The sequence below is a fragment of the Panthera onca genome, chromosome X (genome assembly GCF_046562875.1).
Source record: "Panthera onca isolate mPanOnc1 chromosome X, mPanOnc1 haplotype 2, whole genome shotgun sequence".
Taxonomy (NCBI): domain Eukaryota; kingdom Metazoa; phylum Chordata; class Mammalia; order Carnivora; family Felidae; genus Panthera; species Panthera onca.
In genome coordinates this window covers 17,551,333-17,567,760 of record NC_138357.1, presented here as the reverse complement: position 1 = coordinate 17,567,760, position 16,428 = coordinate 17,551,333, and the positions used below count along the sequence as shown (strand labels likewise).

The window sequence follows — 16,428 nt, the reverse complement described above, 5'->3', positions numbered from 1 at the left end:
GAAAATTAACCAGAAAATATCCAAACATGTGGAAAATAAACAACATACTTCTAATTAAGTCTACAGAGTTTCTACACAGCAATGATGAGCACACGGAAACCGAAATGAAAAACACAATATCATTTAAAATTGCTTTGAAGAGGGGCGCCTGGGTGGCTCAGTCGGTTGAGCGTCTGACTTCGGCTCAGGTCACGATCTCGCGGTCCGTGAGTTCGGCCCCGCGTGGGGCTCTGGGCTGATGGCTCAGAGCCTGGAGCCTGCTTCCAATTCTGCGTCTCCCTCTCTCTCTGCCCCTCCCCCGTTCATGCTCTGTCTCTCTCTGTCTCAAAAATAAACAAATGTTAAAAAAAAATTAAAAAAAAATTGCTTCGAAGAAAAGAAAATGTAGTAAACATGTATAGGATCAAATGCAGAAAGCTACACAAATTTTGATGAAAGGAATCAAGATATAAATAAATAAGTAAATAAATAAATAAATAAATAGACACACTGTGTTCATGGATTAGAAGACTAAAAACAGAAATGATGTCAGTTCTCCCCCAACTTGGTAAGTCTCACACTATTTCTAGCATAGGCTTTCTGAACCCATAGACAAATATATATGGACAAACACAAGCCTTAGAATTGCTGAAGACCTGTTGAAAAAGAAAAGGAAAGTGGGAGGAATCACTCCACCTGATATTAACATAAACTAGATAGCTACAGTAACCAAGACAGTATGGCATTAAAGAAAGGATAGACACATAGGTCAATGCGCCAGAATATGGTGCAATCCACAGAGATATACTCAACTGGTTTTTGACAAACATGGGAGAGAAACTCAATGAAGGCAGGATAGCCTTCCCGACAAATTGTGCTCTAGCAATTAGGCATTCTTATCAAAAATCGGACCTGGACCTAAACTTCCAAACCTTCCACAAAAATGAACTCAAATGGACCACAGATCTAAATGTGAAATAAAACTAATATTTTACAAAGAAAACACAGGAGAGAATCTTTGGGACCTACGTCCTGGTAAAAACAAAACTAAACTAAACAAACCAGTTTTTACATCTGATGCCAAAACTACAATCCATAAGTCAATTGGACTGCATCAAAATATAAAAATTTGTCTCCAAGAGAGCAGAATGAAAAGACAAACTTGCAGGGGCACCTGGGTGGCTTGGTCGGTTGGGCATCTGACTTCAGCTCAGGTCATGATCTCACAGACCGTGAGTTCGAGCCCCGCGTCGGGCTCTGGGCTGATGGCTCAGAGCCTGGAGCCTGCTTCCGATTCTGTGTCTCCCTCTCTGTCTGCCCCTCCCCCGTTCATGCTCTGTCTCTCTCTGTCTCAAAAATAAACGTAAAAAAAAAAAATTTTAAAAAAGACAAACTTGCAGACTGGGAGGAAAATATTTGCAAACTGTGTTTGTCATATGTAGAATATATAAAAAAAAAAGCTCACAAAACTTAATAATAAAAACCAAACACCTCAATTAGAAAATGACAAAAGACATTTCCCAGCACTGGTTAAGCATCGGACTCTTGATTTCAGCTCAGGTCATGATCCCAGGGGTGTGGGATTGAGCCGCATGTTGGGCTCTGCACTGACAGTGTGGAGCCTGCTTGGGATTCTCTCTCTCTCTCTCTCTCTCTCTCTCTCTCTCTCCTCTCTCTCTCTCTGTCTCTGCCCCTCACCCCATCTCAAAAATAAATAAATAAACTTTAAAACCACAATGGAAGATCCCAGAATGGCAAAAGTAAAAAAAAAAAAAAAACAGTGATAACACCCAGTGCTAATGAGAATGCAGAGAAACTGGATGTATTCATAAATTGCTGATGGGAATGTATAATATCACAGCCACTCTGGAATCACAAAACTAAACATGCACTTGCCATACAACCCAGCAGTTGAACTCTGGGATCTTTATCTTAGGTAAAAAATTTGGTTCACATGATAACCTGTAAACAGGTATTCACAGTAGCTTTATTCCTAATAGCAAAACTGGAAACAACCCTGATGTCCTTCATGGGTGAATGGCACACAAGTATCCATGCATCTTTGATGCAACCATCAAAGAATACTACTTGGCAATAAGAAGAAGTGGCTATTGACAAGACATGCCCCACAACTGGATGACTCTCCACAGAATGATGCTGCTTAAAAAAAAAAGCTAATCCTAAAAGGATAAACATTGTATAATTCCATTTGTATGACCTTCTTGAAAGAAAATAGAAAACACAGATTAGTGGTTGCCAGGTCTTAAGGAGAGAGGGGAACGGAAGTGGATGTGGTCAGAAAAGGGCAACATGAGGGATCCCTATGGTGAAGAAAGTGCTATTTCTTGACTGTGCATGAACCTACACATCTGATAAAATTGCACAGAGCTAAATGTACACGCACACACAAGAACAAGTAAATTGGAGGAAATCTGAACAAGATAGATAGATGTGTCAATATCCTGATTTTGATACTGTACCATACTTTTGAGAGATGCAATACTGTGTGAAACTCTGTGAAAGGTACATAGGATTTCTCTGTATTTTTTCTTACAACCACATGCAAATCTACGACTATCTCAAAATTTAAAAATATTTAATTAAAATTCAATTTCAGTTCTATATACTAACAATGAACATGTGGAAACCAAAATTAAACACAGAGTATCACTCACAGCCACTCCAAATAAAATGAAATAGATATAACTCTAACAAAATATGTACAGGTGACTGAGTACAAAGAGGTTGCACAAAGGAGGTCTTTTGTGGTGATGGAATATTTTTGTATCTTGATTATAATGGTGGTTACAGGAATCCTGACATGGGATAAAATGGCTAGATCAATACACATACACACACACAAATTAAGGCAGGTTAGGAAAATGGTGAAAACTGAATTAGGCCTGTAGTCTAGATAATAGTAATGTACCAATGTCAATTTCCTGGTTTTGATATTACATTGCATCTATAGAAAATGTAGCCATTGAGAAAGCTGGGTGAAAGGCACAAGGTTTTGTCGTACTATTTTGGCCACTTTCTGTGAGTCTATAATTATTTCAAAATAAAATGTTACAAATAAATGAGATGATGGGCACCTGGGTGGCTCATTCGGTTAAGTGTCAGACTCGTGGTTTCAGCCCAGGTCATGATCCTAGTCGGGCTCAGCGCTGAGCATGGAGTCTGCTTGAGATTCATTCTCTCTCTCTCTCTCTCTCTCTCTCTCTCTCTCTCTCTCTCTCTCTCCTCTCTGCCCCCACCACTGTCAGAGCTCTCTCTCTCTCTCAAATAAACAAATAAAATTAAAAAAATAAATGAAATGAAGCCAAGGAGGGGTTTCAGAAATTAGATTAGAGGAAATAAGCTATAGAAGTGAATGAGGCTGGATTCAGTCTGGAACAAAAGGGTTTCTATGTGGCCTAAGCCTGAATTTCTGTGGCCCTTCTTTTTCATATGATGAAGTTTTTCATTGTATTACACAAATAATACTTATACAAATGGATATACATACGTATACAGAGAGTAAAAAAAAAGCATGTCTTCCTACTGCCTTAACCAGAGGTAAACAATGTTGATTATTTGATCTATCTGCTCTAGCATTTTTTAATGCATTCACACCTGTGCATGGTTATGTTGTGATAAAGCCATGATGCCACACAATAACCTAGTGTTTCTGAAATTCTCTTTTTTCCCCCATGACCATGTAGGTATGACAATTGCTCAAAAAGTGTATATAACTCTGCTGAGTTCCTTCATTAGAGAGACGCCACACATGTTCAACGTGATGATGAATAGGCATTTTGAGAGAGCCTAAATACCCAGGCCAGCCCTTCTTGTGAAAACTGGGCCGAGGTCATGGTGAATCTACTTCTTGCAGACAGCTTTTCAAAAGTCATGCTATAATGAAGCTTGAACACTTCAGTAGTCTTGAAAACGTGGTAAAGTTTGGGTTGGATGTGCTTTAGAACAAAGATGAGATGAAACCAGGAAAGGACTTTTAAGCCCACCGGCAAGGGGGGCGGAGAAAGCCATAAACAAGGGCAAATAAAAACTGAGAAGACCTTGTGCAGTATCCAGGGCAAAGATAAACTTAAGAGTACTTAGAAATCACTATGATGTGAAAGGTCGGGGTGCCTGGGTGGCTCAGCCGGTTAAGTGGGCTCAGGTGATGATCTCGAGGTTCGTGGGTTCGAGCGCCGCGTCAGGCTCTGTGCTGACAGCTCGGAGCCTGGACCCTGCTTCGGATTCTGTGTCTCCTCTCTCTGCCCCTCCCCAACTTGTGCTCTATGTCTCTCAAAAAAAAAAAAATAAATAAATATAAAAAAATTAAAAAAAATCACTACGATGTGAAAGATAAAGACAACAGGGGTAACAAGGCAATGAAATAATAAAGAAATACACATGAGCAGCACACATACCAGAGAGGAAAAATGCGCCTGTGGCTTGGGGAAACTCTGCTGAGTTAGCAGAGAAATGTGAATTAAAGAAAGATCCAACAGGTCGCCCTGCGGGGTTTTCGGAGGAGATGGCGGGGCAGGGGATAAGGTAAACCGGGGGAGCCTTCCCAGTGGGCCTTCAATACAGAATCGGTATAGCGATCCAGACCTTCCGGCCCTCCCCTCCACTCAAGGATACTCGGCAAAAGCAATCCCTGGGCAGCACCACCTTCCAAACCACTCACGCCCTCGGGCTCTGCCCTTGGGAGCCCAGGAGGAGGAGGGGCTTGCAGGCGGGGCGGTCCCGTAGGCGGGTCTATGACAGCGGCGGCAGCTCTGTAGCGCCCGGGAGGGGTGTGGCCAAGAGGGGGGCGGGGTTATACTGGCGGCGGCCTCTGCGGCAGCCGGCGAGGGGCGGAGCTTTCTGTGGGCGGAGCTCTCTGCGAGCTGCTCAGAAGGGGCGGTGGCGGAGGTGGCGGCGGTGGGGCATCCCGGGGCCAGCAAGGGAAGAGGTGACAGAGGGCGGCGCGGGGCGGGGCGCTGCAGGCCTCGCGTCCACCTGCCCGGCCGCTCGCACTCGTGTCGGTCGGCGGGGCCCGCGCGGGCCCAGGCCCATGGCGGCGTCCGCGGCTCTGTCGGCGGCGGCGGCGGCGGCGGCCCTGTCAGGCCTGGCGCTGCGGCTGTCGCGCTCGGCAGCGGCCCGCGGCTCGTACGGCGCCTTCTGCAAGGGGCTCACGCGCACCCTGATCACCTTCTTCGACCTGGCCTGGCGGCTGCGCATGAACTTCCCCTACTTCTACGTGGTGGCCTCGGTGATGCTCAACGTCCGCCTGCAGGTGCGGATCGAGTGAGCGCACGCCGCCGCAGCCCCGGCCAGAGGGACCGGCGCGCGCGGCCCAGACGGACAGGGGCGCCGGCATGGAGGACGGCCGCCGGCACGCGGCGGGGGCAGGAGGCGGGGCGGCCGGGGCCCCCGAACCCTAGACCTCCGCGGGAGGACGCGGGCCACCGAGCCACCCAGCCGGGCCCCGGCCGCGACCCGCCCACACGCGTCGCGACCGGTGACCCATTGCACAGAAACTCACCAGACGGGTCCTTTCCGTCGGGCTCGAGAAAGAAAACACCATTTGACTGCGGCCGACCTGTCGCCTCACGTTGGCCGGGGTGGGGGAAGCAGAAAGGACAAATTCTGCAGCAGGGACTTGACTGGCCCTGACCAACAAGGTAGGAGGCCAGAGGCTGGGGCTTCGGGCCGGCGGGAGCGCTTGCCATGACATCGTGGTGGCCGGCAGGAACTGTGCCCTGGACCCGAGGGAGCCAGCCCCTGAGCTGCCCAGGGAGGGGCGGGGCGGGGCGGGGCGGGGAGAGGGGGCCGCAGGTGCCCAGGACTCCCTGGGTCTCATTCCCAGACGGGTGAGGGGCGGCGGCGGCCTGGGCATCTCGGAGGGTCGGCCCATCCCCGCCCCGCTGTCCCCTGAGGCCCCTATGCTGCCACAGGAACCCCAGGGAGTGAGCTGGGAGAGGCGCCGGGGAAGGCTCTAGAAGGAAAAGATGCTGCCATCTTTCACCCCCTTGTGGGGCCAGACAGGAAGGGTGGTTGTGTTCTTGGCCAAACCCCTGGTCGGTCCCCTTCTCAGGCCCCTGGGGTCTCCACAGCTCCCGCCCAGCCCTTGGCAGAACTGCCTCCTGTCCTGTGTTGGGGGCTGGGGGGCCGCTCTCGGCCTGTTCCCGCTCCCCTCCCCCTCTGAGGGCATCCTGGGGCCGGACGTTTGGACGTTTGGAGACCTGGACGAGTGGGAAGGCTGCTCCGCCCTATCCCTGCCCCCACAGCCTTGCTCTTCCGCCATCGCAGCCACGCTCCACGCTCCCTCCGGCCCCTACCTCTGCCGGCCAGGTGGCACGGAATGCCGCCTCCAGCAGCCCCTGTGCACCCAGAGGAGCTAGGGCAATGGGGATCTCCTTGAGCAGAGGGCAGCTCTCAGGCTGGGGTGGGGAGAGCAGGTGGAAGAGGGGCTTGTAGAGGAGGCAGCACTTGGGGAAAGGGGAGGGGGTGTTCTGGGTGAGGAGGCACTGTCAAGTCTCCGTCTCTTTCTGTCTTTCAGGAACCAGTGTTTGTAGGTGGTGACCCGCCCCTTCTCTGGCCTTGTCAAGAGACTCAAATCCCTGCCCAGGGGCGCCCCTGGCCCTAGAGCTGCCCCCGGGAGCTGCTGGGCAAAGGGCCTGGCCCAGGAGGACAGGAAGGGCCTTCCAGGCAGAGGCACGGAGGGGTGGGGTACCCAGCGGTCCAGTTCTGGCGTGGGGAAGGACGAGACCCTGTCACCTCCACACTAGACCTCCTAGCAACACTTTGAGGGCGTTCTGTTCTCCCCACCCCATGATTGGAAAAGTGGGCTCTGAGACAGGAAGAGATTTGCCCTTGTCACACACATAAGAAGTGGTGGGGCTGAATCTGTCCCCTGTCTTCCAGAAAACCTGGCAGGGCATGTTGGGGTGGGGGAGGGGACCTCAAGGCCCTCGGGGCACCTAGGGGGAGAGAGAGGCCCAGGGTAGGGAGTGTGGGGAACTGGCTTTCCTTGGAGGGGGGGGGGGGTGGCAGGTCACAGGGAAGACAGTCGGGGCTGAGATGGACATGGGAGACAGTCCCAGAACCCCTTGTGGAGCTGAGGCCTTCATCTACACAGCCTGGCCTCCCCTGCCGCCCCACCCCAGGCGTGACCAAGGACTCCTCAGCAGTTGAGCGGCAGAAGCCTCTCAGTCTGGGTGACAGAGTGGGGGTGGGGGGTAGCATGGCTCCTGGGAACGTGATGGAACCAGGAGGGTGAAGGGATAAAGCCGGTGTGGGGGATGGGGCCGGGACCCACACATAACCCCATCTCTCTGTCCCCAGGCTTGGCCCCCCGAGCCCAGGATCACGCGAGAGAACCTCCTCTAGATGGGCTTGGATGGTCCTGGAGGCCCCGGGTGTGCTGCTCCCCCTGTACCAGGATGGCCAGGCTCGGCCCCGGGGGAGCCAGGAAAGACCCCGGTCCCACAGCCGCTCTGCCGCTGGCTGCTCTCGGCCCCCAGTGCTCCGAGTTCCTGGGACTGAAAACCGCAGTGGTCTGGTCAGCCCCAGGGACAGAGTGGCCCAGGGTCACACCACCTGCCCTCCTCTGCCGTCCAGCTGGAAGCCCGGTCCTGGGTGAAGGGCTCTGCCTGCCTGGCCCTGGGGACTGAGGCCAGACGAGGCCACCATGTATCCCCTGCAGTTTCCCCGCAGACAGGGTGTACTGGCTTCCTTCCTTGTACCGAGCGTCCTGGGAGCCCCGGTCCTGTGGCCCCTCCTGCACCCAATCCCCTTCCACCCGGAACCACTTGTGGGAGCCTGCCAGCCTGCTGACTCCATCCACAGATCTGTGGGGACAGCCTGCGAGAGCCACACGGGCTGCCTGAGAGGAGAGGACGAGGGGCCTCCTCGGGGCTGATCCACAGATGTGCCCCGTTCAAGCCCAGGTCTCACCCTCGGGGTGACCTTCTCCCCGGCTCCAGCCTTGTGGCTCAGCTGGAGCTGCCCGGGGCCTATGACACCTCTTCCCAACAGGGAGAAGTGTGGGGGGAGCCTCAGGGCCCCTGGCCCGAGACCCCTCCTCTGCAGGGACGCCCCGCCCCCGTGGGTCCCCGGTCCCGAGGGCGCAGGAAGTCTCAGCGCGAGGCCCGGGGACTGGGGAGGGTCCGCACATCTTCAGCATGTGTTCCTGCCTCTGCTTTTCTGACCATTTTGGCCTTGAGTAGTTAGCGTGCTTCCTCCGCCACCTCTCCCCTGTCCCCCCGTGGGCCCTGGCTGCCTGATGGGCTCTCAGTGCACTTTATTTATTTGCAGTCTGTTTTCCAGGCAGCGAAGCTTCTACAAAATCAGAGACACGAGCTGAATAAGATGAGCGTCACTTTCCTGCGTGTGATTAACTGTACTGGTCAGCACCGTCTGCTGAGAAATGTTCTTGCTTCTGGTATTGCCAAATCTTGTCACTCTAAGTTCAAAACAAAACCAAACAAGACTCCTTGAGTTCAATAAAATAAAATAAGACCAGAGGCCTCCTCTCGTGGTGTGGGGCAATAGCCCGGAAGCCCCCCTTGGAGGGCCCGGAGCGGGGGGAAGGGGACCCACTTGGGAGGGCTGCAAGGGGGGTGGGGCCGTGGCGGGGATGCAGGCCTGCTCAGAAGATGCTCAGAGGCCCGACTTGCCTGGGCCAGTGCCCCTGGAGGAGAAGGCAGGAGCGCAGGCCTGACTGGGGGCAGTTTGTCCCATTCACAGCCTTTGTTTGCATAACCGAGTATCCAGTACCCGAGTCTTTTCTTCATTTTACAGCCTGGTGTCAGAAAGCACTTCCTGCAGTCAGTCTTGATGGGGAGATGGGGGAGGTGGGGGGAAATGGGTTCTCTGCACCGAATTTGGGTCACCTGGAGGCCCCTCTGCAACAGCACAGCGAAGTCCCCCTTGGCTCCCTGCTGTCCAGGTGGCCTCCCAGCTTTGGAAACGATGAATCACGGGGACTGAAAGCCGGCACCCCTTCTCCCCACCTTAGACCCGAGCTGTCCCTTCAGTGCTTCCCCAGGGAAGCCTGTCACGGGGTCCGAGGCTGCAGGGCTAAGGATGGGCAGTCAGGCAGAGAGAGGGCTGGTGAAGGGGGCCCGGGGAGGACCGCAGTGGCCGAGGTGAAGAAGGGAGGCCCACCGTCCCCAGGGCGGAGGTGTCCTGAGGATGCAAAGTCACGGTCACGCTGAGGAGCACAGCCTGGGTGTGCTCCACCTGCCGGAGCACCGTGACAAGAGCGACCCTTCCAACACCTGCCACCACAGGAGGGATGGACCCCAGTCCCTGCCAGCACCCTGAGCTTCCCCCTGCTTTGTCCGGATGGTCCTGTTCAGTGCCTGATGGTCCTGAACTCAGACGAGGGATCAGGTAGCCTGTCACAACCAAGATGGGAGGGTCAGACCGGGGCTCAGGGGCCCAGGCACACTGGTGAGGGAGGACCACCCTTCCCTGCCACCTAGCAAGGCAGGCAGCTTCCTCTCTGGTTAAGGGTGGCGCCCTGAGTCCAGCTCTTCTGACGACCGCTGCCTAGCCCCAGTCCGGCCACATGTACTCATGGGTCATCAGTAGGGAGCCTTCAAGGTGGCTCTGAGCATTCAGCGGGTTCTTGGGCTATTCAACATTTGTCCACAGGTCTCAACTGTAGCAGCCTTGTCACTATGAGGAGAGGAAACCAAGTGAAGGCAACTGGCCGGTGACAGGTGGCGAGAGCCTGCCTGGCAACAGGTGCCATGCTGGGTGCTTTGTCCCTCTAAGCTCCCCATCATCCCCGTGGCCGTCTTTGGAGGAGGTCATGGTGAGGATGTGGTCCCTGGTTGACCCGCGAGCTTGAGCCGGGCAATCAGAAGCTCCTCACCTCTTTCCCTGTCCTTGGAGTGCATGTTGTACCCACCGTCCCCTCCTGGGAGCTGTTCCCGGCTCGCAGCCTTCCGAGACTGAGGTGTTGCCGGGCCTCTCTGGACGGTATCTGTGAATGAAGGTTTTGGGGTGCCTGCGTGGCTCGGTCAGTTAAGCATCCAACTCTTGGTTTAGAATCAGGTCTCACTCCAGGTCGGTGAGATCAAGCCCCAAGTCAGGCTCCGTGCTGACAGCATGGAGACTGCATGGGATTCTCTCTCTCCCAATCTCTCTCTGTGCCCTTCCCCTGGTCTCTCTCTCTCTCTCTCTCAAAATAAATAAATAAACATAAAAAACAATGAAGGTTTTCCCTCATATGGGAAAGTGCAGGATGTCCACTTTTGCCATCTCAACTCCACATAAACTGGAGGTTCTGGCCAGTGGAATAATCTCCCCGTCCCACCAGAATAAAACCATTCTGATTGGAAAGGACAAAATAAAGCTATCTTTATTCACAGATGATCCTATATGGAGAAAATCCCAAGAAATGCATGCAGAGAAAAAAGCTACCAGATCCATAAACATTTGGCAAGGCCACAGGACACAAGATCAATATTAAGAGAGCAATTGTATTTCTATATACTAGCAACAAAAACTCAAAACATGAAATTGAGAAAATAACCTGGGGCGCCTGGGTGACTCGGTCGGTTAAGTGGCCAACTCTTGATTTTGGCTCTGATCATGATCTCTTCTCAGAACTGATTTTATTTTTTTTTTAATGATAATTCATTTTTGAGGGAGAGAGAGAGCGACAGAGCGTGAGCAGGCAGGGAGCGAGGCAGACACAGAACTCAAAGCAGGCTCCGGGCTCTGACTATTCAGCACAGAACCCAGCATGGGGCTCGAACCCAGGAACTGTGAGATCATGACCTGAGCTGAAGTCGGACGCTTAACTGACCGAGCCATCCAGGCGCCCCCCTCAAAACTTATTTTAAACCACAGTAATAAAGACAGTGTGGTATTGATGAAACAGTAAGTGCATAAATAAGCAGAACAGATTGAGAGACTGTAAACAAATCCCTACATTTATGATCCATTGATTAGTTAATTCTGGCAAAATACAAATAATATGTAAAAAATTACAAACGCATGTGGACAAAATACATATAATATCAACAGCGCATGTCACATTTACCATCGTAACCATTTTAAAATATACAATTCAGTGGCATGAAGTACATTCACAATGTTGTGCAACTGTCACCGTATCAAGTTCCAGAACATTTTCGTCACCCCAAAATGGAAACACCATACCCGTTAAGCTATCAGTCCCCGTTCCCTCCCTACCCCAGCCCTTGACAACCAAAAATATGCTGTATGTGTCTGTGTATATGCCTCTTCTGGATATTTTATAAAAATGGAATCATACAAGTGGTGACCTTTTATGTCTGGTTTCTTAACGTAGCATCATGTTCTGGAGGTTCCTCCACATTGTTACATGTGTTGTGATACATGTGATGTTCTACCTTTCACACCGAATTATCTTGCACTGCTTCTCAACGCAGTGTGTGTGCTCTTGTCCGACTGTGGTATTCAGTCCCCACGTGGAGAAAGCCTTAGCTACGTCTAGGGTTTGGGCCAGGGAAATCTCCAGGGCTGAAGTGACACCAGTCCTGTGATCTCCCTGTATCGATGATGTGTGGGCACATGCATGGTGTGAGTCAGGTTTAGGGTGAGTGTTAAAGATGAGGTGAGGTTTAGGTTCACGTGTATACTGTGGGTCACCGTTAAGATTAGGGCTTGGTCAGAGGAGGCTCGTGACGCTGTACCCCCAGTAGGGCAGTTGTCTCCCCGCAGGGCTGAGTAGAGGGGTCTAAGGTGGGTCCCAGTCAGGCTGAGTTTTGGGTGCCAGGGTCACTCCTCGGTTAGACCTCAAGAAGTCCCCTGTGGAGCTCCTTCTGGTCTTTGGAAATGACATTGTGATATTCCAGGTTCCATGCCGAGTAATTCTCTTCCGCTTCTGGGGCCATGTCCATCATGTCCTCAGACTTAGGAATTGGGTCCCCATTAGGAGAAAGCTTTAGCCAAGGTTAAGTTTCGGTCCAGGGACGTTGCCAGGGCTGAAGCGACACCATTGCCTGGAGGGCTGAATGAGGGTCCATGCGCAGGTGCGGTTCACGTGTAGGGTTAGGTTTGAGTTGGGATGAGGTTTAGTTTGGGTGGTATGTGAGTGTCACAGTTAAGGTTAGGGTTAGGTCCCATGAAGCTCCAAGTGCTGAAACTCTTGCAGGGTAGTGGTCTTCCCAGAGGATTGAGTGTAGGCCTCATTGGAATGGGCTCTTCGGGCTTAGTCTTTGTGAGCCAGGGCCAGCCTCGTGTGTGTGCCATCTTCAGTTGGGCCTCATCAACCCCCTTGTGCAGCTTCATGCGGACATTGGAAATGTCATGATGATGTTCCATGTTCCATGCCAAGTAATCCTGCACCGCTTTGGGCCCGTTGTTTGTAGTGTTCTCAGAGATAGGAATTGGGTCCCCATCCAGAGAGATCCTTAACTAGGGTTAATGTTCTGTCCAAGGACTTCACCAGTGCTGAGGTGACACCATTCCTATGTGTTGTGTGTGTTGGGTTAGCGTTTGGGATTGGGTTTGGTGTTAGGGGTTAGGGTTACAGTTAGGGTTGGTGTTAGGGGTTAGTGTTAGGGGCTAGAGTTAGGTTTATGCATTAGGGTTGGGTTTAGGGTTATGTTTAGGGGTTAGGGTTTGGAGTTAGAGTTAGGTTTAGGTGTTAGGTTTGGGCTTGGGTTAGGCTTAGGTTTAAGGTTATGGTTTGGGTTTGAGAGTTAGGGTTATGGTTAGATGGTATAGTTATGGTTAGGTGTTAGCGTTAGTGTTAGGGTTTGCATTAGGTTTAGGGATAAGGTGAGGTCTAGGTCTAGGACTTTGGTTATTGGTTAGGGGATTGGATTAGGCGTTAGCGTTAGGGTTAGTGTTAGAGTTTTATGGTTAGGGTTAGTGTTAGTTTTAGGGTTTATAATTTTAGGGTTAGCAGGGAGAGTTAGAGCATTAGGGTTAGGGTTTTAGGATTAGAGCTTTAGGATTAGGGTAAGAGGGTTAGGGTTAGTTCTCGTTATGTTTACTTTTACGTTTCAGTATTGTTAAAGTTGTGTTTGTACATAGGGATGGGGCAGGGTTTAGTTTAGGGCTGTGGTTAGGGTTAGCTGTTAAGTTCAGGTGTTGGGATTTGGGTTAGTGTTAGGGTTAGGGCTAGGGCAAGAAGTAGGTCATGTTTGGTCTCCCACTTGGAATGGGAGGATGTTCATGGGTGGACACGGCCCTCCATCTTGGAGGGATTGCGTTCATTTTATCGCCCCTGTCTCCCTGCACTGGAGGTTGTTCTCACCTTGTCCCATTCCAGCTTGGTTGTGGAGTGTTTCACACCGTCACCCTACCCTCTCTTGGTGTGAAAGGTTTTCACGTACTGTCTCATCCATTTTTGGTCCATGGGGTGCATAGTTTTAATCTTTTTATCATTTATTTCTCCTCTGATTTTAAGTATTTTCTTCATTCTGCTGTTTGGGGGTTTTGTTTGTTGTCCTTTTTCTGGCTTTTATAGTTATAAGATTATGGAGTTTCCTTCAGGGTTTTTTTTTTTTTTTTCTTGAGGCATACCTGTATTGCTATAAACTTCTCTGTTAGAACCAGTTTTCCTGCTTTACAGAAGTTTGGATTGCTATGTTTTCATTTTCATTTGTTTCCATGTCATTTTGGATTTTGTTTTTGATTTCTTGGTTGAGCCATTGATTGTTTAGTAACATGTTATTTAACTTCCATCTTTTTGTGCCTTTTCCAGATTTCTTTTTCCTGCTGTAGTCTTCTACTTTCATAGCATTGTGGTCTGAAAAGACACATGGTATGACGTCGATCAGTTTGATTTTGTTTTGTCTTGTTTTATGACTTAATATTTTATTGAGTGTGGGGAATGTTCCATGTACACGTGAAAAGAATGTGTATTGTGCTGTTTTAGGATGGAATGTCTAAAATATATCGGTTAACTCCATCTGGTCTACTCTATCATTCAAAGTCACTACTTCCTTGTTGATTTTCTGATGGAATGATCTCTCCATTGATGTCATTGGGGTGTTAAAGTGCCCTACTATGATTGTATGACTATCAATTCTTTACTTTAGTTTTGGACTGTTTTGTGTATTTGGATGCTCTCAGGTTGAGCGCATATATGTTTACAATTGTTCTATCTTTTTGTTGGATGGTACCTTTTATTAGTATAGTGTCCTTCTTTGTCTCTTGTTACAATTTTATTTTTAAATCTATTTTGTCTGATATATGTATGGCTACTGCAGTTTTCTTTTGATACTTTAGTTCTATAACTAGTCTTTTGTAGGTAGGAAATAGATGGGTCCTATATTGTATTCATTCTATCACCCAGTGCCTTTTATTATGAAGAGAGAGAGCACAGGCATGGGAGGGTGGGGTGGGGGGAATGGGGGAAGAGAGAGACAAAGAGAGAAAGAGGGAGAGAGAGAATGAGAATGAGAATGAATCCTCACCAAGTTCCATGCTCAGTGGAGAGCTCAGTTGGGGCTCAATCCCATGATTCTGGGATCATAGCCTAAGCCGAAATCAAGAGTCGAAATTTCAAGCGATTGAGCCATCCAGTTGCCCCCATCTGTCACCCAGTGCCTTTGATTTGAGCATTTATTCTGTTACCAAAGTAATTGATAGACATGTACTTGTCCTATTATTACTTGATGTTGGTTGTTTCTGAATTTTTCTGATCCTTTCTTCTCTTTCTCTTTTTTTGGTTTGCTGGGTTTCATCACAATTTCACAGTTGAAATTGCTTGTCTTTATACTCCGCATATGTATTAGTGGTGTTTGTTTTGTGGTTATTATGAGGTTTGTACCTAACCACTTCTGCATATAGAAGTCTATATTAAGTTGATAGTTGCTTGAGTTTGAACCAGTTCTTTACTCCTCTCCTCCCCGTGTTGTAGCTATGTAGTGTTCCTATTTCAAAACCTTTCATATCGTGAATACCTTGACTGATGTTTTACAGATATACTCATTTTTATTGCTTTTGCGTTTCGCACTTTAATATTGTCACTTTAGGTGTTTCTTTTCCACTTAAGAGTCCCCTTTAACATTTCTTGCGGGGGTGGTTTGTTGGTTGTGAGCTTGCTGAGTATTTATTTGGGAACCTCTTGATCTCTCCTCCCTTTTGAATGATAGTTTGCTGGATAGACTCTCTTTGCCTGCAGATGTTTTCCACTCAGCACCTTTACCATACCATGCTGGTTACTTACAGTTTCAAAGTTTCTTCTGAAAAACATCCAGTGATAACTTTTTATGGGGTTTCCCTTGCAGGTAAATGTCATCTTTTGTTTTCCTGCTGTGAAAATTTTTCTTTATCACGACATTTTGCGTTTTAATTACTATATGACTTGGTGCGGATCTGCTTCTGTTGAATATATTGGGGGTTCTTTGTGCCTCCTGCTTCTGGATCTGTCTCCTTCCCCGCATTAGGGAAGTTTTCATCTATTGTGTCTTCAAATAAATTTTCTGGTTCCATTTCTCAGAGTTCTGAGAATGAGAAATAGGACAGAAAAGACCTATTGAAGGTTCTCTGATGAGGCACTGGATTTGCATGCGTGGAGGATAGATTTGGGACTCAAATGAACAACCTACCTTTAACTTCAAAGAACTAGAAAAAAAAAAACAACAATCTATGTCCAATGTTCTCAAAAGGGAGAAAGTAATCCACATGAGAGTGCAAACCAATGAAACTGACACCATGAAGTCAATAGAAAATATGAAGTAGACCAACAGGGGTTTTCAGAAGAGTGAAACAAAATTGTCAAGACTATACATAGACTACGCTAAGACAGAGAGAGTACCCAGTTCAAAAGAATTATAAATAACAGAGAAGACATTACACCTTATACCAAAGAAACATAAAGGAGACAAGGAGGTGACTATGGCCAAGTTAGATGCCAGCAAACCGCCTACCTAGAAGAAATGGATAGGTTCTTAGAAACACACAACCTACCAAGACTGTACCAGGAAGAAATAGAAGGTTTGTACAGACCCATTAAAGGAAGACTGTATCAACACAAGAAGATAACCAATGTAAGTAAATTGAATCAGTAATCGAAGTTCTCCCAGGGAAGAAAAGCCCAGGACCAGGTGGATTCACTGGTGAATTTGACCAAACGTTTGTAGAAGAACTAACAGCAGTCGTCTCACTGATTCAAAAGGAATGAACACCACCAAACTCATTTCATGACACTGGAATTACCCTGGTAGGAAGCCAGAAAAGGATACTACCTGAACAGAAATCTATAGGCCAGTATCCCCGTGATGAATGTAGATGAACAATTCCCAATAATGTGCAGGCAAACCAAATTCAGCAGCACATTAAAAGGATCATTGACCGTGATGAAGGGTTTTTTCCCTGCAAAAGAAGGATGTTCCAGAAATGCAAATCAATCAATATGACCCATCACATAATTGAATGAAAGAAAAATCGATCAGAAACAAGATTCTTAACTATAAATAACAAACAGAGGGTTACTAGAAGGGAGGTGGGCAGGGG

At 49.0% G+C, this 16,428-nt stretch overlaps 1 protein-coding gene across 1 annotated transcript; it reads left to right on the top strand.

The window, feature by feature from the left end:
• Window positions 1–4,841: 4,841 nt before the first annotated feature.
• Window positions 4,842–8,475, top strand: SMIM10L2A (small integral membrane protein 10 like 2A). Its single transcript, XM_081794347.1, has 3 exons — window positions 4,842–5,636; window positions 6,515–6,669; window positions 7,300–8,475. The coding sequence occupies exon 1, from the start codon at window positions 5,027–5,029 to the stop codon at window positions 5,261–5,263; it is 237 nt and encodes a 78-aa protein (XP_081650473.1). The 5' UTR covers window positions 4,842–5,026; the 3' UTR covers window positions 5,264–5,636; window positions 6,515–6,669; window positions 7,300–8,475.
• Window positions 8,476–16,428: the final 7,953 nt, after the last annotated feature.

Excerpts from the sequence above, each read along its gene's own strand:
- SMIM10L2A (XM_081794347.1), top strand. The coding sequence starts at position 5,027 with ATGGCGGCGTCCGCGGCTCTGTCGGCGGCGGCGGCGGCGGCGGCCCTG.